This window comes from Mastigoproctus giganteus, chromosome 7, assembly GCF_048544385.1.
Source record: "Mastigoproctus giganteus isolate SK-2022 chromosome 7, ASM4854438v1, whole genome shotgun sequence".
NCBI lineage: Eukaryota > Metazoa > Arthropoda > Arachnida > Uropygi > Thelyphonidae > Mastigoproctus > Mastigoproctus giganteus.
In genome coordinates, this window is record NC_143581.1 from 163,340,277 (window position 1) to 163,368,250 (window position 27,974).

The 27,974-nt window shown below is 35.9% G+C and overlaps 1 protein-coding gene across 2 annotated transcripts in view; it reads right to left on the minus strand.

Moving 5' to 3' along the window:
• The window catches only part of Sou (required for meiotic nuclear division 5 protein souji), a 108,591-nt gene that overhangs the window by 38,394 nt on the left and 42,223 nt on the right, over positions 1-27,974 (minus strand). The window contains exons 5-7 of one of the 2 annotated variants that reach the window (XM_090377165.1): positions 27,333-27,350; positions 13,826-13,965; positions 4,630-4,795 (exon numbers count right to left, since the gene is read on the minus strand). In XM_090377165.1, the coding sequence (XP_090233291.1) occupies positions 4,630-4,795; positions 13,826-13,965; positions 27,333-27,350 (324 nt within the window). Of the gene's footprint in view, positions 1-4,629; positions 4,796-13,825; positions 13,996-27,332; positions 27,351-27,974 lie in introns of both variants that reach the window. The other variant, XM_090377164.1, reaches the window with a different exon arrangement.

A 27,974-nucleotide genomic window follows, 5' to 3' on the forward strand; every position in this document is an offset into this window, starting at 1 on the left:
AGGATCAAAAAGGAATGATGATGTAGTGGGACACTTTGGTGAGGAAACTGTGATGACAATGGTGAGAGGCTTATCGATCTCTGCAAACAGTACCACCCGAAAATTCTTAACACCTTTTTTCAACACAAAACTATCCATAGATATACATGGGAGCAACCATCACTCCAGCAGAAATCAATCATAGACTATATAATTTTTTTCCAGAAGTCAGAATTGGACAACAAAAGATAGTAGGGTAATGAGGGGTGCCAACTGTGGTTCAGATCATTACTTGGTGATTTCAGATATATTTTTTCAAATACCAGAAGAAGCGTCAAATGAGATCTAATACTACCATTCAAGACAATAGGGTAATGCAGGAAAATATTACTTATAAACTGGAACTACTATCTCACGACAGTATTAAAGATCTTTACCAGAGAAGACTTCAGAACCATCGGTCTCACATTAAAGAAATAGAAGAAGTGAATATCTTGTACGACAGCATTAAAACCACCATTCACAAGGCAGCTAACGAAGCACTAGGCCAAATGGATAACAAATATAAACAACAGTATTGGTGGAATGAAGAGGCAGCTGGGTTGGTGAAAGAAAAGAAAAGAGCCTATAACAAATGGTTAATGAATAGAAATTAGGAAAATAGAGAAGAATACATGGAAAAAATATGCCAGGAAATTCAAAGCTCGTAGTAATAGTAATGGAGGCATGGGATGCAAGAAAGTAAGTGTATGAGATTATGTAGCATCAGCAAAAAAAAAAAAAAAAAAATTTCACACATCCATTCCCTCTAAAAGTTTGTCCAGTTCCTCCTTGAATTTATTTAAGCTATAAACTTCCACAATGACAGATGGAAGTTTGTTCCAGCAATTAACCACCTGCTGGCTAAAGGCAAATTTCCGCACATCTATTCTACAACTGTCTTTCCTCAATTTGAGTTTATGTCCCTTCAGGTTTGTAATCTGAACAAGTGGAAAATCCCATTAGAATTCAGCATGCTCAACCCATGCAAGACCTTATACACCTCAATTGGATCACCTCGCAGGTGCCTAGTCTCCAGCCGCTGCAATTTGCAGAACTTAAGCCTTCCTTGGTAAAAGGACCCCTTCGTTCCCCTCACCAACCTTGTTGCCCTTCTCTGTACACGCTCAAGCAACTCTACATCCTTCCTAAAATAACGCCTCCAGACCTGTATGCAGTTCTCAAGGCATGGTCTGACCATTGCCTTATACAAAAGGGGATAATCACTTCCTTTTCTGTACTAGCAAAATTCCTATATATCATTGACAATACCCATGACCTGCTCTGGCAGCCTGTCTGCATTGCTCAGAAAACTTCATATCTGACTGCACAATTCCTCCCAGATCTTTTTCATTTTCTACCACCCTAAGTGACCAAACAGTTGGTACATTTCTCTGGGGTTATTTCTACCCATATGCAGTACTTTGCATTTGTCAATGTTAAACTACAGTTGCCACTTCTCGGCCCATCTGCCCAAATTTTCTAGATTCTGTTGCAGTAGTACACTGCCATTACTGTTATTAACAACCCTGCCAACCTTTGTATCATCCGCAAACTTCGACATTAAGCCTGATATACTTTCATCAATATTACTGATAAATCGTTAGGAAGAACACAATCATCCGAAGCTTGGTGGAGCTTGAGAACACTGAAAACAAATGAACCTTGATCAAATAAAAACTTTATTGATATGCAAACATGGGAAAGTCATTATAATAACCTCCTTGATGAAAGATGACCTCAATATCATAACATAATTACTCCTCCACCAGTGTATAAAGGGAAGATAGAAATTACAAAACATCAAGTACTAGACTGCACAAAATTAATGAAGAACAAAATATCTCTAGGCCCTGGGAATAGCAATTGAACTTATTAAATATGGACCACCAATTTTAATCAATCTGATTGCACAGCTGTTGAACAGATGTATATACAGCTAAGAAAAACACCAAAGGAATGAAAAATTAGCTATATATCAACCATTTATAAAAAAGGAAATAGGCAGGATCCTGGGAACTATAGAGGCGCCTAAGTGTGAATTGCACTATGTCCAGATTGTACTCTAAGGTACTTCAGTTAAAATTACGAGAGGAGGTAAAAGATAAGATTAGTAAAGAGCAAAGTGGATTTAGGTCCGGTCATTCATGTGTGGACAATTTGTTTATTCTGCAGCAACTAGTTGAGAAAAAAAGAGCGAGGAATAAATATACCTACTTTTCCTTCATCGATCTAGAAGAGGCTTATGACTCTGTTTCAAGAAAGGAATTATGGAAAGCCCTACAACAGATGTCAATTGATCCAGAACTTGTTGAACTGATTAGGGAATTATACGATAACAACATGGCATTTATTAAAATTAGGAAGTCTCTATCTAACCCAATCTATCCAACAAAGGGGCTGAGGCAAGGCTGTAACTTATCACCTTTATTGTTTAATGTTTTCTTGGAATGCACCTTGCAAGAATAGAAAAAAAAGCTGTTTTGGAATGGGAGTACCAATTAATGACAGATATTTATGGAATCTCCATTTTGCCGATGATCAGGTCATCACAGCACAAGAAGCTTATGATTTGGAATACATGTTAAGAATACTGCATTTTACATATAACCAATGGGGCTTCAATATCAATTTCACAAAAACAGAATTTCTAAGCACAGTAGAGCATCTAGACAAATTGGAAATTACACAATCAATACATCTAAAACCTGTTGACTTCAACAAGTATCTTGGCTGTATTATAACTAAGGAAGGACTGGGGAAAGAGGAAGTTAGCACATGAATTCCCCAAAGTAGGAAAATTCTTTGTGCCCTCAATACTATCTCGTGGGACAACAATATTTCCCTTAGAACAAAAAAACATATTGGACAGTTAGCATTAGTTGAGGCATATGTTGCAAGAAAGCAAGTTTATACAGCATCAGCCAAAAAAAAAAAAAATAATAAAAACACCTTCCCATTTCACCCATCTGGAGTGAGCGGATGGGAAGGTTTTTTTTTTTTTTTTTTTTGGCTGATGCTGTTTAAGCTTGCTTTCTTGCATCATATGCCTCAAGTAATGCTAATGCTAACTGTCCAATATGTTTTTTTTGTTCTAAGGGCACAAGAATCTTCCTACTTTGGTGAATTCATGTGCTAACTTCCTCTTTCCCCAGTCCTTCCCTTACTTATAATATAGCCAAGATACTTGTTGAAGTCAACAGGTTTTAGATGCATTGATTGTGTGATTTCCAATTTTCTAAATGCTCTGCTGTGCTTAGAAATTCTGTTTCTTAGTTGTTAGTGGAATTGGTACTTTGCTACAGATGTGAGGTATGGACACTGAAAGAGGGTGACAAAAAGAAGCTTAGGGCACTAGACATGGACTACCTTCATCGAAGTGCTAGAGTCTCCGTTTGAGAGGGTTACAAATAAAGAAATTAGAAGGCATGCAGAAGAAGATATTATAGAGCAAATTGAAAATAGAAGGCTGAGATGGTTTGGACATCTATGCATGAATGAAGAGAGATGATCTAAAATTTTATGAGTGGATACCACAAGGGAAGAGCGAGGACCCCCCCCCCCCAGAAAATCATGGAAGGAGGATGCAATATCAGCTATGAGAGAGAGGAATTTGAAAGTTGAAAATGTTCAAGTCCGGCGACTTTGGAAAATGGGAATGAAAAGCGGTGGTGGTGATCTGTCGTATAAAGTCGAACATAGATAAGAGGAAAACCTTAATGAGTGTCAGAATGAGGTCTCCCATAACAAGACACACAGACTGACTCTCCATTCATGTTTCATACAGAGTCTCTTAATGTACTCTTTATTATAATGTAATCTGTAACTCATCTCCACTCTCGACTTTCCTCTGCCAAGGGGCATCTCACACTACACAGATTCAATGTTCAAATGAGACTGTTCAGAATCAGGGTATGGTCATACTGCCAAAAAAAAGTGTTGAATCCATGGACCTTTGGGGCTATTGTTCACCCTTAGACTCTAAGCTTCACACTTTAATCCTTGACTGATCAATTGATTAATTGGTTTTTAATGATGCATTGGTAACTTAGGCCATGATGCACCAAGCCCAGGAATGAAATAGATAAAAAGGGTAGTTAACCTACAAATAAGTTTCTCAGCTCAAATGTATATAAACCAAAAAAATAATAAACATTAATAAATACATGAAAAAGAATAGATTTATACACTAAAAATATTACAACTTAATTTATATGTATTGGTACAGTTCAATATTCCTAATGACAATGATAATACTGATGTTGAAAAATAAAAATAAACAAAAACAAAAAACCTATCCATAATCAAACTTAGTCTGTATAGCACAAACATTATAGTTTACATGCAATGTATTTTAGTGAAGCATGCTTCTGAGAGCAGCAAGATATGCACCAAAATAGACTACACTTAGTGATGTAAGGATTACACATATATGTATTCTTTACTCATTATTTTATCATTTTTACTCTCAGTAAAGAAGGAAAAAAAAAAAAAAAGATTTCAGGACTTTCTCATTAAAAGACAGAGTAAAATAAATTTCAGTAGAATTTTCTTTTCCAGCAGAATAACATGCATTAAAAATTTCATAGTATACGACTAAATACTACTTACCAAACAGTAAGAGTGCTCTCCACTGATAATCCTAATAAGGCACAAGCATCTCTTGTAAAAACATCACATATTTCTGCCCAGTGGATAGAATCTAATAAATAGCTGTAAGGAGAGTTATGCATACCCTGTCTCAAATATAGCAAACTTCCCATAAGGACTTGGATTTCTATGGGGTGGGGATAAAAAAACAAAAATTTTATTAACGTTTGTTATGATAATGAGAATCTACTGTTGAGCCTTGTTGTTCTGACATTTATAAAACAACTGTTTCGTAAAGAACTAGTGTTGGAATTAGATGAGTAGTGAAATACAGTAATATCAAAACTGACTAGGAAACATTTCTTTCATTATGTAAATATCATCATCATCAGCCATTTTCAATCCACTGCAGGATGAAGGCCTCTCCAGCAACTTTCCAGTTCCTTCTGTTTTGAGCACTGGCCATCCATTTACTACCCACAAACTCATGAATTTCATCTATCCATCTCCGCCTTTGTCTTCCAGGTTTTCTTCTAGCTCCTCTTGGGTACCATTCTGTTATTTTCTTAGTCCATCTGTCATCATGTCTCCGAGCTATGTGTCCTGCCCAAGACCATTTTAGTTCTTTAAGAATGTCCTCTACTTGAGTTTGCTGCCTAATCCATGTGTTTCTCTTCTTATCTAACAGTCTAATTCCCAATATAATTCGTTCCATTCTTCGCTGTGTAGTTCTCAGCTTCTCTTCCATTTTTTTGGTGAGAGTCCATGTTTCACTTCCATAAGTCATGGTGGGGAGTATACATTGGTTCATTATTTTACGTTTCAGACAAACTGGCATATTGCTCTTCAGTATGTGACTATATTTCCTGAATGCTATCCATCCAAAATTTATTCTTCTCTTGACTTCCAGCCATTTATCATTATTACAGCTAATAACTTGTCCCAGATAAGTATATGACTCCACCTTTTCAATTACTGCTCCTTCAATCATTATTTCCCTTTCTGTGGCATACTTGTTCATCATTACTTTTGTTTTAGCCATATTCATCTTTAGTCGAAAATCCTTACTAACTGTGCATAACTCATTAAGATTTTCCTCTAATTCTTTGGGATCGTGGCTTATGACCACAATGTCATCTGCAAAAAGTAAATGGTTTAGGTACTCTCCGTTTACATTGACTCCTTTCTGCGACCAGTCTAATCTTCTGAAAGCTTCCTCAAGGGCAGCAGCAAACAGCTTCGGAGATAGTGTCTCCTTGTCGAACACCTTTCTCAATTTTAAATTTCCTACTGTCTTTGTCTAGTCTAATAAAGGAAGTAGCACTCTCATATATTTTCTTCAAAATCATAATATATGGGGTATCTATGCCTTGTCTTTCCAGTGCCTGAAACATTGCCTTATGCTGTATGGAGTCAAATGCCTTTTCATAATCCACAAATGCCAGGCATAATGGTGTTTTATATTCATTTGCTTTCTCCATTAGCTGTGATATTATGTGAAGGTGATCCATAGTTGAGAATCCTGTCCTAAAACCAGCTTGCGCTTTCGGTTGATTCTCATCAAGTATTCTTTCTAATCTGTTAGTAATGTTAATAACTAAACGTAAATGTAAATAACTAACATCTAACCCTCATGAAGTGATGGGAAAAAAATATTGTAAATGAGAGAAAAAACAAAAAGGGTTGAATTTTTGAGAAACTGAAAATTTATTCGGTTTCTCAATTTATTTGGGTTGCTTTATTAAACTTATCATATTTTACTGCTCCTTGTAATTTATTTTAAACAGGACAATACTAAGGCAGCTCAATAAGGTGGAACATCAACCCATGCCATCATAGGAAAAAAGAATACTGTAATAATAATACCATCCCATGCCATCAAGGGAATAAGTTTTGTTTTTCTAATATTGCATGAACCTTGATTTGTATATTTCTGAGAAAATAAAAATTTTTCCCCTAATGCAAATGACCTATAATATACTCGTTCAAGTTATGTATTTTAATACCATTTTAAATGAAAATAACATCCAATTTGTAAAAGAATGCGTGGGTTGTTACATAGCATAAGGCTTTGCTAATGCATCATACTTTACTTTTCTACAGAGTTTCCCTCTCTCTATACAGAATTGCCATCTCCACACCAATCTCTCATAACAACTGTGTGGGGGTGTACTGTACCTTCTGGTATATTGCTTTTCCATTGCATTTTGGATTGATAACAAGTTATTCACAAACAGTAATTTTCAGTTTGTTTAACAGCCAAAAGTCAAATATGAAGCCAAATCTAAAGAAAATGGTGCAGGGTAGTGTTTCAATCCTCCACCCACTGTCACGTAAAATTTCCATGACAGTAGGTTTGTGAAGCAGTGCATTATAGGCACCTCCGTAGCCAGGTGGGCAGGAGCAGCAGTGCGTAGCACATGCTTCATGATTAGGCCGGGGTTCGAGCCCGTGACCACCAAAATATGGAGGATGCGGAAAGGTCAGGGAATGACCACCGCATATACCCGGGGTAATATGGCCTTAGTTGCTAATGCTCCTAAAAACCAAAAACAACAACAACAACAGTGCATTATCTTGGTGCAAAATGGAATTGAATGGTGTCTAATGGAGTTGTTCTGCTAAATCACAGGCAGAAAGTTGTTCAACGGAAGTTCTTGGTAACATTATCAACCTTCCTTCTTACAAAAACTACATACAGAACCTTGGTAGCTGATCAGCCATCTGAAATTTTTTTTAGTGGAGGAGAGTCAATTTTTCTATTATTTGGATTGCCTTTTTGTCTTTGGATTATAGGAAGGGTCGAACAAGTTGTCCACAGCAATGACCATGCTCAGCAAACACCCGAGACCTGTCACATGACGTGTTACCAAGGCACATGTCCAACCGAACCTGTTTTTTTATTAGCACCAAACTTCCACTCAATCCAGAGTGTATATACTTTGATATTTCAAAATCTTCATGAATAAAGTAGAATGCTGTTCCATTAGAAAGATCCAGCTTTGCAGAGATGTCCTTGAATAACAATCATCTGCCCTCCATGATCAGTTTCCTCACATGAGCAGCGTTTCAAGGTGTTTATGATAAGCAATTTCTGAGAGTTTGTGATTCAATGGCCTGTCCACCATCTTTAAATTTACAAATTCACTTGTGAACCCTATCATCAGACAATGTAAAGTCACCACAGACTGTGACAAGTTCATGAGAGATGTCATTCACATGTTTGCTGAATCTGATGCATAAAAGCTAAAAGCACTAGGTGGTAGTTGACTCTCATCAACAGGTGCAATACCACCACTTTGCTTATTGGAGGCTTGAAGTGGTGGAACCCATGTTTAGTTTCCAGAGCTAAGTTCCGGTCAACCCTTCCATCATGCAGTATGATTGATGACTTTTGAGGTTATGATGAACATTGTGGCGAGGTCCAATCTTCCTTCCATTTCGAGGGTACAGCTCTAAAACAGTGTTTGCAGGCTGGCCACTAGTTAGTACACCAGACCAAACCTATTGGTAACTCTCTAGGAGGCTTCCGGATCAGCTAGTTTATAATCTTGCTACCTCTACCCTGCCAGATAGTGACTGGAGGGAGTCCGAGTAGTGTGTATGCGGGGGGCATTGTCATATATTCTTACCATGTGTACGCCACATCCAAAATTTCATTACTTCATACAGCATGTCCTGCCCACTTTTCCTTACTATTGAATACACCATGAATTGTCAAACTAATAGAGTAAGCTTATCTGCAAAAAGATCTAAACCTCCCAAACACTTCCTAATTCATTTCACAAATATATGTGGTCTCAATTCTAATCTCAACTATGTCCATTTCCACTTGCAGTCTGCCAAACCCAATGTACTTTTTCTGACAGAATCTCAGTTATCGGTTGATTCAACTACTGCTCATCTCAGTTGCCCAAATTATTCGCTGTATGATTCCTTTCACCTCAAAGGTGGTACTTATGCATATGTCTGTTCCGATATTCCCTGTGAGACTTGGTAATTTGGAATCTCCTCTTTTCGATCTTCTCTGGTTTAAAATCTCTCTACCTCATTGGGACAAATTCATCTGTTGTCTCTACCCTTCTCCCAACTCCACTAATCACTTGGAGCTCTTTGAGTTCCTCTCTTTGCAACTTGACTTTCTCTAGTCCAACTTTCCTAACAGTGAGGTAATTTTCCTTGGTGATTTTAATGTTCACAACTCCAGCTGTTTTCTAGTCACACTGACCCAGGTGGTTGAGATGCTGAAGCTTTTGCAATTACTAATGACTTTGCACAGATTGTCCATTTAACTACAAGAATACCGGACAATCCTAGCCATACAGCCAACACACTTGATCTTTTTCTCACAAACAACCCTTCTAAGTACACAGTCGAAGTGAGTGGTCCTTTAGGTACCTCAGATCACAACTTGGTGACTGTCTCTTCTCCAATGGAGCCTTTATCTCATGGCTATTCCCAACCTCGTATTGTTTGGCATTACAAGAATGCAAAATGGGATGACCTGCAAGATTTCTTTTCTTATTTTCCTTGGTTGGATTACTGTTTCAAAACTTCTGATGTCAAAGTTTGCTCAGATCGTGTCAGTGAAATTATTCTTGTAGGAATGGAATCCTTTATCCCACACTCCACTTTAAAATCTCGTCCTTTATCTAAACCTTGGTTTTCCAATAAATGTGCTAAGGCTGTTCAAGAGAAGAACGTTGCATATCGTAATTGGCTTGTTTCTAATTCTTCAATTTCATTTTCTGCCTACACCAAAGCTCGCAACAATTGTAAAGCAGTTATTAATTAGTCCATACTAGTGTTTGAACAGGCTAAGAGTAGAAGACTTGCTTCTTGCCCTAATGGTAGCCGAGAATTCTGGTCTCTTGCCAAAGCTATTGGCCGCAACTTTTGCCCATCTCTGCTCCCACCTATGTCCAAACCAGATGGTTCTGTTGTCACTTCAGCCAAGGATAAAGCTGACCTGCTGGCATCCCATTTTTCTTCCAACTCGTGTATTAATGATCTTGGTAAAACACCTCCCACCATTCCCAACACACTTCTTTCAATGCCTCCTGTGGTCTTCCGACAAAAGGATGTCGGAAGGATTTTGCCGAATCTTGATGCTAAGAAAGCTCCAGGTCCTGATGGTATTTCTCCACTTGTTCTCAAAACCTGTGCTCCTGAACTTACTCCTGTTCTTTGCTGCCTTTTTTCACTTTCTTTTCCAAAGGTGTTTTTCCTTCTGCTTGGAAATTTGCTCATATCCAGCCAGTTCCTAAAAAGGGTGACAAATCCCTCCCATCCAATTATCGTCCCATTGCAATTACTTCTACTCTTTCTAAAGTAATGGAGAAATCAATTAACCGCCAACTCTTAAACTACCTAGAAACCTTCCATCTGATCAACGATCGCCAGTATGGATTCCGTCAGTATCGATCCACTGGTGATATTCTGGCTTATGTTACTCATTTATGGACTAATTCAATGGAAAAGTTCAGTGAAACACAAGCAGTTGCTCTTGACATCTCAAAGGCTTTCGATCGTGTTTGGCATAAAGGTTTTCTAAACAAGCTTCCATCTTATGGTTTGGCAACTGTTTTTTGTAATTGGTTATCCAGTTTTCTCTCTGATCACTCACTGAGGATGATAGATGGCTCTCTGTCTTCTAACTTCTCCCCTAATGCTGGTGTCCCCCAAGGTTCAATTCTTTCCCGCACTCTTTTCCTCTTGTATATTAATGAACTTCTTCCATTCACTGGAAATCTATCCATAGTTTTGCCAATGATAGCACATTGCATTCCATTTTCCATTTTGAGAAAAACCTTGCCCTGCTCAATCAGCTTCAACCTCTCGAAAATCTGCTACCAATTCCTCAAATGCCGATCTCCAGGTAATTCTCCCGTGGGGCAGTGACAACTTAGCTGATTTCAATCCTTCTAAAACTCAGTCTTGTCTTATTTCTCGCAAAAAGGATTCTTCTGCTCCTATGCTTATCTTTGGTGACACTCCGATTTCTAGGCAAAATGATATATCTCTTTTGGGGATTACCCTGACTTCTAATCTCTCTTGGCACAAGCACATTACAAATATTGCTTCCTCTGCATCTAAAAAACTTGGTTTTCTCTTTCGCTCTCGGCGTTACTTTTCTTCCAAACAGCTGTTCACTCTGTACAAATCACAAATCCGCCTTACCATGGAATATTGTTCCCACATCTGGGGTGGTGTCCCCAAAACCTCTCTCACGCTTCTTGATTCCGTTCAGAAGAGGGGAGCTAGGTTAATTAATGATTCATCTCTAACAGAGTCTCTCCACTCACTGTCTCTGACATACTGTTTCTGCTGCATGCCTTTTCTACAGATACTTCCACGGACACTGTTCTTCTGAATTGACTTCTATAATTCTCACTCTCTCTCTTTCAAAACAGTCCGAACATGTGCCACCACCAGCCAACATCCATTTACTGTCCAACTTCAAACTCACAGAACCAACTTTTCATCTTCCTCGTTTATTCATTCGACTGCTGTTTTCTGGAATAACCTTCCTTCATACGTATTTCCTGAAAATTACAATCTACAGAAGTTCAAGTCCAATGTCAACAAATATCTTCTTTCATCTTCTCAACCTCCAACCCAAGCACGGTACTAAGTACTATAGGTTCTAATACCTCTTGTGTTTGGGGTTTACATAAAAAAAAAGATACAAAATGCAAGGTTGGTTTGGTTTTATTGGCGCATTAGCAGCTAAGGCTATAATGCGTCAAAACCTGGTCATAAAAAAGATAAAACTTTCAGTGGCCTAATGAATTAGGTCACTAAGTCAAGGTATAAAAACAAATATAAACTGTAAAAGACAAATATCAATAAACAAGTAACAATTTTTTAAATATCAGTAAAAAGGTTTACTGATTTCAAAAAGCTAAAATTAGCAGACACATGGTCATTGTCGGATAAAATCTGACTGAGTGTATACGGCTCAGTCAAATGATTAAAAGCAGTAAAACGGATATTGCTAAAATCAGGACAGTCAATTAAAATGTGTCTGATTGATAAAACTGTGCTATAGGACTCACACATAGGAGGATCATCAGCCCTCAACAAAATGCAAGGGAACACACAGATAAACAAAAGTTCATCTATGTATCCCTAGGCATTTGTAAAAAATTTTACAAGAAATATGTGATTTTCTCACTTCGAACAGAACTGTTTTACATACAAAGATGAAGAGTGCTTCATACCTGACACTGAAGTTTCTTCTCCTTCCATGTGTTGTGGCTGTTTCATGGCAAAGTGACAGCTACACACTGAATACTAGCAAATTTTTACCTACAGTATAATCAGATACCTAGCTTTTGACTTTTTTTCCTCTATCAAAGTATCCCTTGGGCCATTGTTTAAAAATTACATGATGTTCTAATTTCAATTGGAGCTGTTTTACATAAGAAAGTCGGGCGTGCTTGCCATTGGGTGATATTGTGTGTGTTACATGGCAATTTCTTCTTACCAATGGCAACTAGATATCTTCTTATGAAGATATCTAGTTTTAACTTTTGTTCCTCTGTTTGTGAATGTATATTCCTGGGCTACTGAGCAAAAATATCCATGCAATAAGTGAGACTAGTTCTAATAGAAGCTACTTTTCATCCAAAAGAGAGAGATACGTTGGCTGGTAGCTGATATGATTACATGTCATGATAACCATAATAAATTTATGCCTTTTTCACTCAAAGCTTGGTGTTTATTTCTCAATGAAAACTGCCCAACAAACTGTAAACAACAATTTCTTTACCACTAAAATTGTGTAAACAGTGAAAACAAATCACTGACGTGTAAAAGTGATGCACAGGTGGGCATATCATAATGACAATGACTCTCTTCATGGAAAGTTAAGTTTGTTGTAGTGGCATCACATTTTTGCATTTTGCCCAGAGCCTTATGGATTTTAGGTTCTTCCAAATTTTGGGATTCCAAATACGGTATCTCATACAGGGTCTCATTATTCATCCATGCATCCATCCTCCGGACCATTATAAAAGAAATTTCCAAGCAATATGTGACTTTCTAATTTTGATTGGAACTATTCTAGATGAGAAAATCTAGAGTGTCAGCTTTTATTATTTTATAATTACTAATGGATACTATTAATGAACTCAGAGATAATTCTTGCTCAACAGTAAATATTTCTGGTGAACCTCGGATTTCAAAGAAAATTACTTATAATTTTAATTCCATAAAACAAAATGATTTCTATAATAAAGGCTGAGCACATTGTCCAATGTTTTCTTATTATGGCAGATAGATATGCCAACATATGGTAGAGTTCACATCACACTACCCTTTTTTGTTTTATAAATCTGCAAAAATTTGAATCTGGAAATTAGCTCAATGAAGGTTAAAAAAAAAAAAAAAAAAAATCCAGCAATCTGCCTTCCTATTACACACCTGTTGGTCTGAATCATCCTGTCAATCAACAGCCGATTCAAATCTTATTGACTGTTATGACACATAACGTTATATTTTCTGCTGCATATTTGAGTGTATTGTACAAATACACTCAAATAAATGAATCATAGAATGTGTATTACCAAAACAAACTAAAGTTTATTTGCTGTCAAAGTTCTTAATTTTGAGAATCTTTGGACATCATACATTCTCATTCAGCAAATTAATGATATCACCCACCAACAAGTTTTTCACTTCAAAGGGCAAAATTCAGAAATCATGCTGGCTAATTTTTACAAATGGTCCAAGAAGATACCACAGATAAAGACTTATGGACCTGCTTTAATTATACCAATGAGTTGCAGGGAATCCTCCAGGCCAATGATAATAATTTGAAAGCTCTGTCAGAATGAGACAGCAAGTACAAGAAAAAAACAAGGAAAATTTCTAAAAGATAACAGTTATTCTGTTGCCATCAAGCAAAAAAAAAAAAAAAAGTACTCTTTTTTTAAACAATAGTATGTTCTGATATATATGTACATAATGTATATACATTTGAAATTTAATAAAAAATATACAAAACAGATTGCATGTGTAACTTTTTTTTTTTTTTTTAATCACAGTATACTTCTTATCCTACAATGCTCATATCATTCAACTGTTTCTCAAAAGCAAATGTTCTTTATAACAAAATTTTTTGATATAGACACTCCATTATAGAGGTCTGACTGAATAGACCACTGACTATATTTTGAAACTTCTGCCTACCAACCACACTAATACAGCATACCTTTTTCATGATGAGATGCCAAGTGCTGAAAATTTTTCCTTGCATAATTAATGGCTTCTTCCTGTCTCGTAGTGCCTTGCTGTAGTAGGTCTATGAAGTGGAGACGATGAAGCTTAAATTCTAAAGAACTACTCTGTTCCCTCAACTTTTCTCTGTTGGCTTCAGCCCATCTGCAAAAAACACTGTATTCTGAATTGTAATATGATATGATTTTAAAAATGAAACATTATCTGCCCAATGTGGAAACTTTCGATTCAAAAGAAGCTGACTATAATTATATATTAGAAATTTTGATATGATGCTCTGTATTTACATTCAGTTTCATTAACCTTTCAATTTAAAATGAACTCTGACCATAACTATATACAAATAAAAATTTGACTAAGTGATCTGTATTAGTATGCAATTTTACTATATTAATAACCCCATGATTTCAGTGCTTTCATTAAAACTGAATATTACACGAGGATGGTGAAAATCCATCAGGACTTTCAGATGTAGACAGACTGTTAAGTGTACTGAGCCACACATGATACTGCAGATCAGTCAATGTTCAACACAGTCCCCTTTTCAACAGGCAAAGCTGAAACAGTGTGAAAGCATCTTGATGCCAGTTTTACTGTGCATGGGTTGACACTGCAGCCAAGTTATCCTTCTCATCTTTTACTTTAGAACTCAGGAAAAACTTGTTTCCTTAGATGCACCTTCAGAAAGAAGAAAAAATACAGAAAAAAGGAGTAGACTACTGGGTGGGTCTGGAAATTCCTAACACTTCAACAAACTGGTGGGAATAATGATGTACTGTTATAGAGACTTTTATACCTTTGTGGCAGCCATATTAATTCACTCTAAAGGGGATGGGGTAGCGAGTCTGTAATATTATTGCAAACTTGCCTTGCAAGCTGAAGCTAGACTAACAGATGTTATTCCATCACTTCCTAATTTTTACAATTTGCAGTTGCTTTGTAATATTGCTCTCTATCTCACTGTTTGGTAAAGGTATAATTTTGTGTTAAAATATACCAGTATCCTTCTCAGATCACACTGCATACTTGGTAACATTTGATTTCAAAAAATCTGCAGCTTGGGCAACTGTAAACAGGAGAAAAACAGAAGCTTTTTTTTTAGAAAGCAGATCATACAGCTTCCTACAAGTGTATTAAATATCTGAAGTTGTAATGCTTCACTGGACTGTATCAGCACACAGATCACTTGGCAACATGAAAACCACAATATTGGTAGAACTGAACACTACTACTATATCTTATAAAACACTATAGTAGCATGCCTCAACATTCACAATTCTATTGGCAGTGTGTTAGAGGAGCTGACATCCTGTATATTTATTTTCTATGAAAATAAAATTTTTATTGCCATCCTAACTGAGCAATTTCTGGAAACTTTTCTCAGGTGTTTATTAAATCCATATTCATTACCTTTGCCTTTTTAATTATATACTGTATAGTTGTTTAATATTTTGGTAATTCAAACAGAAAAATGCGTACTGTATTAAATGTATCTGAACTATGGAGAAGTCTGTTCTTCATTGCTGATTCCATCAATTTTCAAGAGCACAGTTGAATAATAGTACATACAAGGTATGTGTACTGTTCAAAGTTTTTGGATGTAAACTGTTTGGCACTTTGTAATAACACCAAGAGATTATGACTCAGATTCTGCATTCTTAATAAAATACAAGGGATCCTTGTTATTTGAGGATAACTGGTTCCAGAAAATTCCACTTTAAACAGGGACCAATTTTCGTAATGGTTATTATTTAAATAAAACTAAATGCAACTAGGCATAATATTTTAAGAGTTTGTGTGAAATGCATAATTTCATCTGTATCTCATATTGTGCTCATCCTTCACAATGAGTTGCCCATGTATTGCACTACCTCGAATAAGTAACGAAAGCGAAGACTACTGTTACTTTTTCTTGGTGGGCCCACCACCTAGATGGCACCATTTCAAAGCTAGTTGGCTTTTCATCAGTGGGTGAGCAGGTGCCCTGGTATTGCAAGTAAAGCGTTACTTATTCGAGGTAGTGCAATAGATGGGCAACTCGTTGTGAAGGATGAGTAGATATGGTGTATCTACTACATTACTATATAATATCGGTGTATCTACACCGATATTATATAGTAATGTTTATTATGTACTTGTACATAGTAAAAAATGGATGAAGGAACTGAAAAATGAGAAAATTATTTTCTTAGACATTTTTTATTATGATATGTTACACAATGTAAGGTTAAGTAAAGTTTATTGAAGTTACACTATTTTTCAGTTGTACGAATAAAGAATGAACGCAAAGTTGTTTGTGGTTTTTTTAATTTTGTTTTGTATTTTTTCAGATAAAATTGTGTCATAGCATTTAGTTATGTTTTTAACCTTGTGCTTAACATTGGTTGCAAGATCATGAAGAAGATTGCTCTCACAAAAAACATTCAAGTGCTTGGTCAATTTTCTCAAGGTAAAAAGCTTTAATTCTTCAATTTTCAAATCCTCGTAACTGCGGGGACTCGGATAATGAATACTCAGATACCAGGGACCCCCTGTATATCATAATGTGTTTTCTCTGGAGTGATTGTTATTTTGCTTTGATTCTAGAGCAATTGAAAAATAAATTTTGTTTATACTTCAGGACAATCACATAATGTCAGAGAAGTTCAAAAGACAGAGAGAACACAAGATATCACCATATTCAATAGTCAAGCAGGCTTTAACCACCATCATTCAAGCACATGTACATCTGTGCCCTCACACTTAAACACTTGGCTAATGCTGCTGTTGATGTTCTAATAGTTACAGAACACTTTCCCTGCATCCACCAAAGTAATACGAAAGTTTCTGATGTGAATCATGAAAGGAAAAAAAAAAAAAAAAAAAAAATCTAACAGCCTTTACCATACTTTTATTTTATTCCTGTATGCAGGGGCATTCTTTTTCGGCCATTGGTAAAAATATCCTGCGTGGAGCATGCATTTCTATTGATTTTTTTCCCAATTTTTTTAAAACGAAACAGTACCAAAGTAATTTTGTAGGTAACTGCTTTGGTAACGTAACTGGAACTTCACTGCGCCCGAATTTCTCATTTCCAAATTTTAAACGACAGACCAAAGGATTAAAATAATAAAATAACACAGTCTCTTGATTTTTTAAGGAGTCCTTATGTGCTGTAATGTAATAACTAGATCGCATGTATAGCTTAGCTTAATTTTCAGCACTCACCTCATAGTAATCCGCTTAGCTGGTGGAGAGTTTTACCACATACATAGTGGTTATAGGATTCTAATAACTTACAGGGATTATGGGTTTAAAACTAAGTTATGGGCTATAAAAAAATTTTTAAGAAAGGAAAGTGCACCTTCCATTCTATGGTTGCCTAATTAAATTACTCGTGTGTTGTCTTGTGGGAATTGAATTTGGAACTTAATTGAGATATGCAGATGACGTCCTCTTAATAGGCAACAGAACCACCATCAATACTTTACTGAACACCTTTAACACAACACATGAAAGACTCAAATTTACCCTCGAAGTAGAAACCGATAATAAAATTAATTTTCTAAACCTCACTGTATACAAAATAAACACATCTTTAGGCACCAAAATATACAGAAAAAACACACATACAGGTAAATTCTTACATTACCACTCACACCACCCTCTATACATCAAAAAAGCAGTTCTATACAACCAGATATACAACGCTTGTAAAATATAGCCACACACAAACAGATCTATCTGTAGAATTGCAATACCTCACCAAAAAATTCATCGACAGAAAATACCCACCACAACTAATAAAAGAAACCATCACCAAAGTTCATATAACACTAATAACCCAAACAAAATTATTAACCACGTGAACAAGAATAAGATACATAAACCCCTTATCGCGCTCCCATATCATCAACAATACGCTAGAAGACTTCAACAGATTTTTAAAAATACAGATATCAAATTAATATTCACATCTTATAACAAATTAAGTTCCAAATTCAATTCATACAAGACAACACACGAGTACGAGACACAAGATTACAACAACATTATATATTTGATCAGATGCCAATCAGATTGCCAAGCATGTTACATAGGCAGTACAACAGTAAATTCGGGACATCAAAAATTTCCAACAGGCGTGCATACTACCACTTTAATAGCTTCAAAACTAATTCAGCAAGTACAGAACTAACACAACACGTCCAATCTCAAAATCACAACCCACTCATCGATTCAGCCATCACAGTAGTTAAATTAAATTCTAGCTACAAAATCCTTGAAAACGAAGCCCTCGTTATCGAATGGTTTAAGCACCATACATCACTCAACGTGTTAAACAAAAAGATTCCGCCAATTTCTCCCCCATTTGGAATTTAGCACGTATTAAGTTTCCACGTGCACTGCAATGCATTTCGGGAACCCAACCCATATATAACACAAAGCAGCGCTCTCTTCCCCCCCCCCCCCCCATAGCTAACTGAAGACGAGGAATCTCGAAAGTTGCTCGTGCGCGACTATTAGCTTCTATTTTTCTTCATCTAATTTAATTTAATTTGGCAACCATAGAATGGAAGGTGCACTTTCCTTCTTAAAAATTTTTTTATAGCCCATAAATTAGTTTTAAACCCATAATCCCTGTAAGTTATTAGAATCCTATAACCACTATGTATGTGGTAAAAGTCTCCACCAGCTAAGCGGATTACTATGAGGTGAGTGCTGAAAATTAAGCTAAGCTATACATACGATCTAAAATAACACAGTTAATAAAAATAGTTAATCAAGTAAAGAAATTGGCAGAAAGTGGAGCCCAGCTGCAGATGACTTATCTGTTTATCTGAACAAATGAAAGAGGTCCTATATGGTGAACAAGTCATCCTACACAATAGTCAGGTTTGATGTAAAGTCTAGTTGTGGGGAAAAAAAACTGAAGAATATGGCCTAAAGCAGTGGATTATCCAAACAATGAAGTTCAGATAAGGAATTATCATGGTATGCCATGCTTCTCATGGTTTGAATTAGGGTTGTTGATTGCAGCACTGAAACCCTTGACAACATTTTTGACAACTTCATGGTACCTACACTCTGCTAATTTTATGCAGCAAGCTTTTTGTATTTCAGCACAATGATGATTCTCTTCCCATACAGCTAGCCTGGTATGAACCCCATTTGAAGAAAGTAAGGTTTTGCAACTGGCTCAGCTGTCTTGATGTCACTGGCTCAGCTGTCTTGATTCTCTTCCCATACAGCTAGCCTGGTATGAACCCCATTTGAAGAAAGTAAGGTTCTGCAACTGGCTCAGCTGTCTTGATGTCACTCGCTATTGTGATGGCGACTGCACTGACAAAAGAATGTCATCAAATTCTAGCTAAAATGAACTGGTCAAAAATCTTTTATGTAAGTATAAATGTTGTCATTCAGGAAAATAACAAGCCCGTATATTATCATTTTCTTTAATAAAAATCCAATTTACTTAACATTATTAGCATCCAAATGCTTCTGAGAGGACAAAGTGTGCGTGTGTGTGTTGTTAAACATAGAGATGAGATAGAAAAGAATGGACACGTGTTGCCTTAGGTAGCACTGCCCTGAAAGCTAGCTCAACTCCATCAGGATAGAAAAGAATATTAATTATAATACAAGAACCAATTTAAACTATGGAATGCACAAGTACATACATATAGTATGTACATAAATACAATGATTAACAATATAGTAACATATATATATATATATATATATGTAAGTTTGTATTAATATATTGAATAAAGCATGCATAAATGGATGTGAAAGTTACACAAAGTGCCAGTAACTAGAAGGGTGAGGAAAGTAGAAAAAGAAGTGTAGTAGATTTGTGAAAGGTGAAAGAATGTTAATATCCTAAAGGTTATGATGAATTAAGAAAATTATGGGCTGAATTACCAAGCCAATAGAAAGTGGAAGAACTGTAAGGTAAAATTAGTACATCAAAATACAGTAAAATAAAAATAAAAAGCAATTAAAAAAAAAAAAAAAAAGGAAGTAATATAGCTGTCATCAGATATGAGGGGAAAATATTTAGAAAATGGAAGAATATAGGTAAGGCAAATATGATTGATCTGATGTCAGCTGAAATAAATATTGATACATGATCCCCCCATATCTGATGACAGCTATACCACTTTCATTTTATTTATTTATTTTTTCATTTTATTTGCATTTTATTTTACTAGTATTTTGATGGACTAATTTTACTTTACAGTTCTTCCACTTTCTATTGGCTTGGTAATTCAGCCCATAATTTTCCTAATTTATTATAACCTTTAGGATATTAACATTCTTTCACCTTTCACAAATCTACTACACTTTTTCTACTTTCCTCACCCTTCTAGTTACTGGCACTTTGTGTAACTTTCACATCCATTTATGCATACTTTATTCAATATATTAATACAAACTTATATATACTCTTGCATCCTTTAATGCTGCTTTGCACTTTTAGGTGCATCTGTCATACCTGATTTATTAATCTTTCATTCACTAAAACCATTTCATCAACTGAATACCGCTTTATCCTTTTTTGATGAAATGGTTTCAGTGAATATATATATATATATATATATATACAGTCGATTCCAGTTAATTGGGACACATCGGGACTAGTGCATTTTGGCCCGATTAAGCGGCTGCCCCAATTATCCGAAGTTTTACGTAAATAGTTAAAAATACAATGTACCCCCCCCTTTACAATTGGTTCACTGTACAATCGAATCATGTTATGATGGAGTTACCATAGTAAAGTACTGTTCACTATACGATGATGTGTAGTAAGCGGCAGTCATTGTGATCACGTTTGTGTATTGAATTTTAATTCTATTAAACAGCGATTCTAATTAGCGAAAATAGGAGGAATATTATCCACAGGCTATAAAAGTAAAGATATATATTAAGCACAAATTTGCCCTTTATTACCTTACCAATTAAAAAATTAAATAATAGCCTAAAATCGAAAGAATATACGTGATAATCGGAATAATTAATACGTACTGTAATATGTACATAACTAACTAGTTGACATTTCTGTTCACTGACATTTGTGGGTGGGGGTTAAAATTTAAAACAGTAACAAGATAAGCAATCAATAACAAAGGACACGGCACACGCAAATTGCAAGTAACACGATACACACAAGTCAGAACGGAGTAACGAGTTACAAAGCTTTAAAAATAGGAATGAAGAGAAGATCTGAAAATTAATTTTTTTATATGATTCAAGATTTCATGGAAGTGTAAACACATTTTACCATAATAACCCACAGAATTCCAGCTGTCGGTATTATCGCAAATTCAGTAAGATCGAGTTTACTATCCGTTTATGATAGATTGCACTAACAGAAAAGCCCAATAAACAGGTGACCGCTAATTGTTTTTATTGTTTTATGGTTGTGACCTCCAGAAATCGTTTTATGGTTGTGACCTCCGACTGGAGGTGATCTCCAGTGCTGCGGTCTCCTGCCCCGATTAAACAGCATGTTGCCCCAATTAAGCAAAGTAAACCCTGGCTATTTTCTCGATTGGGTTCTGTTTTTTAAGATTTGCCCCAAATAAACAGCTGCAAGATTAACAGGAATCCACTGTATATATATATATAGTAGTAATATTATATTGTCTAGAAGCAAACAAAGTGGTGAGAGAAAAATAGGGAAATTTTATGAAAGGGATCATATGTCAAATGCTCCAAAATGTCCAGGCAGCAGTAAAGGAAGCAAAAGTATATAAAAATGTGCAGTTTGTAACATAAGTATAGAGTCTGAAAAGATGGAAAAGAGAAGTACACAGAGTGCTTGAACTAAAAGAGGTTTAAAGGAAGTAAAGTAGTAGTGAAAAAGTGAATGAATTTTAAAAACCTAGTGCAATAATGAAATGGGACTATGGAAGAAAACAATATACGAAAAATTATAAATTACCAAATAAATAATAAAGAGATATCACTGTATTCAGATATGGTAGGGCAATTTTTGGAAAGAAGGTCAAATACAGGGACGGCAAATATGCAGAATCTGAGTACAGTAAAAGAAAAAATGATATCATTTTATAAACTCTAGAAGGAAGGGGATGAATCAGGTTGGTCCACTTGAGATCGATGGTTCGACTGTTGGTTATCCTGCCTAGGTAGCTGACAAACTGAATGAGTATTTTACATCTACATTCACACGAGGGATTATGTAGAGAAGTTGAGGACAGAAGCTTATTAAACTGTAACAGGGAGTTAAATGATTTTGCAATTACTGAGAGCAAAGTGGAAGAGAAATTATGTAAAAGTTAATGGTGCATGGGATCTATCCAGTTATATTAAAAGAGGTGGCAAAGGAAGTAAGCAAACCCTTAGCCATAATTATGAGAGCATCCTTGGACTCAGGTGAGGTCCCCACACACACTTGAGATGTGCAAATGTAGTCCCAATTCACAAAGGGGGAACAATGGGTGACACAAGTAATTACAGACATGTTAGTTTAACTTCTGTTCCAGGGAAAATAATGGAGACACTGCTAAAAAAAAGTAATGTAGGTTGTTGTTGTTTTAGTGTTTATTGGTGCATTGACATTGGAGATCCTAGTGTGCCAGTTCATTTGCTATAGTATGTTCTCTGTATATAAATCTTGTTCAAATGTAAGAAGGTTAAATATTTCTGTGGTATTATATTGTTATTTAGAGAGATGGTATATATTGATTTTGTTTGTATGAATCTAAAAATATCTGATATGTGTTCCTTGTCACCTAAAAGATCTTTAAGGGTGATGTTTTGGTTTCCTTTTGGAGATCCTAGTGTGCCAGTTCATTTGTTATAGTATGTTCTCTGTATATAAATCTTGTTCAAATGTAAGAAGGTTAAATATTTCTGTGGTATTATATTATTATTTACAGAGATGGTATACATTGATTTTGTTTGTATGAATCTAAAAATATCTGATGTGTGTTCCTTGTCACCTAAAAGATCTTTAAGGGTGATGTTTTGGTTTCCTTTATATAATGATGAAAAAATTTGTTGTCGATCATTTTCATGTGTTGGGCATTCTGTAAGTATATGTTTAACTGTTCGGATAGTATTGCATACTTGGAATCCTGGGGTTCTTCTGCACGTAATAGATAACTATTTGTATAATGCCTATGTTCTATACTCTTGGTTTTATTTCATATAATTTATTCCATGTTTGTTTTTGTTAGAGTTCTTGCCATTGGGTTAGACAGCGATTTTTTATTATTGGCTTGCAGTCCTTACATGGAACTGCGAAATATTGTTCTTGGAGGTTAGTGGTTGATTTTGCAATTCTGTCCGCTTCTTCATTTTCTTTTATCCCTTTGTGTCCTGGTATCGAGCAGAAAAGTATCTTTTGTTTTTCCTTTGTGAAGTCTGTTAGTATCTGTTTAATTTGCCAGAGTACTGGATGGGTTATATTGCTTGTGTTTTGTATGGCTTGGATTACACTTAATGAATCAGAGTATATTACTGTTCTCAAGTGGTAGGTGGTTCTAAAATGCTCCAGGGCTATCTGAACTGCTACTAATTCTGCAGTGTAGACACTGAATTCTTTTGGGAGTTGGTGTGACAGTGTAACGTCTGGGAATACTGCTGATGCTCCTACATGGTTCTCTGATTTCGATCCATCTGGTATATATTGGTATGTGATTGGGATATTGCATTCTATGTGCTGCATGCAGTGGTTGAAAGTTGATGTCTGGTAAAGTATTTTTATTCCAGTTTTGTGTGAAGAGTTCATAAGCTGTGGGATGGTTTATCCATGGTGGAATTATATGTCCTTCTAGATTTGCAACATTATCTATTTTGAGATCATGTGTTTTCAGTAGCTCTTGTAGTCTGATTTGCTCTTTTGCGGTTTCTATATATGTTTTCCCAATTTGATGAGAATAAAGTTGTCCAAGTCGAATGTTCTCTTATGGGTCTTATCCTGTAAGCATACAGCAGTGCCAACTGTTGTCTCCTCAGGAACAATGATGATTCATTAGCCTCTGTATAGAGACTGTATGTAGGGAATGTGCGGAAAGCTCCTGTTGCTATTCGTATAGCACTATGGTGAATCAGATCTACCATTTGAGGATGCTCTTTTTTGCCGATGCATAAACCGGTGCTCCATAATCTATTTTTGACCTTACTAGTGCTTTGTAAAGGTTGAGCAGGGTATAATGGTCTGCCCCCCAAAGTTGTTAAGACTAAGAATATTAAGTTGTTTCATACATTTTATTCGTAGTTGTTTTATATGTTCTACAAAGGTAAACTTGTTGTCTAGAATGAGTCCAAGAAATTTTGCACTTTGTTTAACTGGTATTATGTTACCTTGCAATGTTAGTTCGGGTTCAGGGTGCAAATTTCGTTTTCTACAGAAACGTACACAGACTGTTTTAAGTTTTGATATTCTAAACCTGTTTTTCTGGGTCCAATGACTGATGTTGTTAATTGTGCATTGTCTTTCTATTGTTCCCATGTTCTGTGCTTAATAAGAAATACTGAAGTCATCTACATATAGGGCATATGACACTGTGGGTGGTAGTTGTTTTGTGATGCTATTTATTTTTATGGAGAATATAGTATGGCACTCAGAACAGACCCTTCGGGAACGCTTTCTTCTTGTTTATATGATTCTGACATTGTGTTTTGTACTCTAACTTGAAATGTTCTATTTTTCATGAAATTTTGGATGAATAGTGGCAAATGTCCTCTGAGTCCTGCATCGTGGATGTCTTGTAATATACCGTGTCTCCATGTTGTGTCATAGGCCTTTACTATATCAAAAAATACAGCAACCATATGCTTTGAGGTTATAAATGCATCTCTTATATCTGCTTCTATTTGTACAAGGTGATCTAATGTGGATCGATTATGTCTAAACCCACATTGCATACTGGTGAACGTTAGTTGTCTCAAAATACCAGACTAATCTTTTGTTAATTATCTTCTCTAGCACTTTGCTTAAGCAGATAGTGAGGGCTATCGGTCAATAGCTGTTTGGGTCCTTCTGATCTTTATTGGGTTTTTGGAAAGCTAATACTATTGCATGATGCCATGTTTCAGGATATTGGTTTTCTAGAAAAATGCGGTTGTACAGTTGAAGGAGGTTTTCTACCTCTTTCTGCTTTAGGTGTTTAAGCATATCATAGTGTATATTGTCTGGTACAACTGCACTTGGTTTTGTTTGTGATACTGCTTGGCACAATTCATGTACTGTAATTGGTTGGTTATAGGGTTCAATCCTTTTGGTATTAAAATTAATTCTGTTTTTTTCACTTATACACTACAGAATTTTCTACCTTATAGGTAAAAAATTCTGTAGTGTAGGATTGTTTTGACGATACTTTAGCAAACGTTTCTCCTAATATATTAGCTATCTCTGATGGTTCGGTAATACTTTCTCCATTCCAGTGTAATACTAGTGACGGTTGGTTTTTATACTTCCCATTCATTTTTCCTATTTTATTCCATATTATTTGTGTTTGTTGTTCTATTTATTGAGGAAGTAAACTGGATCCAGGAAGTTTTTCTGGCTTGTTTCTGTGTATACCTAGCTAGTGCTCATTTATATTTTATCAGATTATCCATTGTAGGATATCTACGGAACTTATTCCAAGCTTTGTTTTGTTGTCTTCTTGTTTTCATGCAATCTTCGTTCCACTAGGATTTTGGGTGCAACAGAAAATGAACTGAAGTTGTGGGTATTGTTTGTTCGGCTGCTTGTATTAAGGTATCTGTGACATACTTCAGAGCTTCATCAACCAGTGTCTTTTTGTCTAAGGTAAATCTCTTGTAGACAAAAGCATATTGGTGTATGGTGTGTTATTAGATACTGGACATTGTCGTAATTGGCTCGTGGTCCTCTACAGTTCCACTGGATGAACTGATCCGTTATTTGGTTTTCCTAGGGCTTTCGTGTTGCTTCCGAAATGGAGCATTCTTATACTTTGTCTTATCTTTTTTGGGTTTGTTTGGCCGGTCCATCTTCTACTGTGAAAATTTCTAGTACTGGTTCTTCAGATGTGTTTATTTTTTCTATTTCCATCTGTTCGGTTGCTTTGGTGTTTGTAGGTTTAGGTTGGTCTTCGTTGTGATGAGTAATGTGGGATCATCAAGACAAGGTGGCAAGTATACTTCAGACACAGCAAGGGTTTGTTAACAAGAAATATTGTCTAACCAATTTGATTGGATACTATGATGTGGTCACAAGGGAACTAGATGCAAAAAATAATTATGATATCATATACTTGGATTTCAGGAAAGCTTTTGATACTGTTGCACATGGAAGACTACTGTACAAACTGGAGCAGTATGGCATTAAGGGCAAATTGCTACAATGGATAAAAGGATGGTTGAATGGGAGAAGACGAGAGTGGTAATCAATGGACACTGCTTTTCGTGGAGCAATGTTATTAGTGGAGTTCCCCAGGGTTTGGTGTTGGGCCCATTGTTGTTTGGTATATATATATCAATGATACTGATGAAGGTATATCAGGCCTAATGCCCAAGTTTGCAGATGACACAAAGGTTGGCAGGGTTGTTAATGACAGTAACAACAGTATGCTACTTCAACAGTATCTAGAAAGGTTTGGCAGATAGGCTGAGAAGTGGCAACTGAAGTTTAACATTGACAACAAAGTATTGCATAAGGGTAGAAGTAACCCCAGAGAAATGTACTAGCTACGTGGTACTATACTCAGTGGGGTAGAAAATTAAAAACACCTGGGGATAATTGTGCAGTTAGATATGAAGTTTTCTGAGCAGTGCAGAAAGGCTGCCAGAGCAGGTTATGGGGTATTGTCGATTTACAGGAATTTTGCTAGTAGGGAAAAAGAGGTGATTATCCCTTTGAATCCCTTTGTACTCAAGGCAATGGTCAGGCCATGCCTTGAGTACTGCTTAAAGGTTTGGAGGCCTTGTTTTGGGAAGGATGTAGAGTTGCTAGAATGAGTACTGAGAAGGGCAACAAGATTGGTGAGGGAAACAAAGGAGTCCTCTTACCAAGAAAGGCTTCAGTTCTGAAAATTGCAGCATCTGGAGACTAGAAACCTGCAAGGTGATCTGATTGAGGTGTATGAAGACTCGAATGGTTTGAGTACGCTTGATTCTGATGGGATTCTTCCTCTTGCTCAGATTACGAACCTGAGGGGGCATAAATTCAAATTGAGGAAAGACAGTTGTAGAACAGATGTGTGGAAATTTGCCTTTAGCCATCGGGGTTTTTTTTTTTTTTTTTTTTTGGGAGCATTGGCAACTAAGGCCATATTGCTCCGGAATATGCGGTGGTCATTCCCTGACCTTTCCGCATCCTCCGTATTTGGTGGTGACGGGCTCGAATCCTATTCTAATCAAGCCATCGGGTAATTGATTGCTGAAACAAACTTTTCCATCTGTCATTGTGGAAGTTGATAGCTTAAATAAATTCAAGGCCAAACTAGATAAACTTTTGGAATGAACGGATGGTTGAAACAGGAAGGGCTTTTTTTTTTTTTGACTGATGCTGTACAAGCTTGCTTTCTTGCATTAATGCTATCTATTAATGCCTCTATTAATGCTAATGCTAATATAGGTCTGACAGCACAATATGTAAACATGCTATTCATAAGTAAACAAAATTTAATTCTGTTTACTTAAGAATAGCAAATTACTTATGCATAACGATTACTGTTCACCCACATGCTTATATGAAATAATTGAAAATTATTAAGCATAAATACTAAAATTCACTATTCTTAAATAAACATAATTTGCATTATCAGGCATATATTAAATGCATTTTAGTTATCTATTTGTATATATTCATACTACAATATGTGTACTGATTGCTACAAAAACCAAGGACCCATTATGTTGCTGTTCTCCTCCAATCCTAATGTCTGTGATTAAGTCATTGTGATTGATGGGGTGCAACAATATGATCTATATATATATATATATATATATCTGTTACCATAATTAATTGTTGTATGGTGTATGCATTACCTGTAAGTATTAGGTGTTCTGTTATTTCATTTGGCTACTGCAATATAATTGACAATTTCTATCGGGAATTTTATCTAGATCTCATGGACTAGGGCAACTGAACTATGTCCATAATGTTGATATCAGTATCAAATATATGGGTGGGATAGAAATGA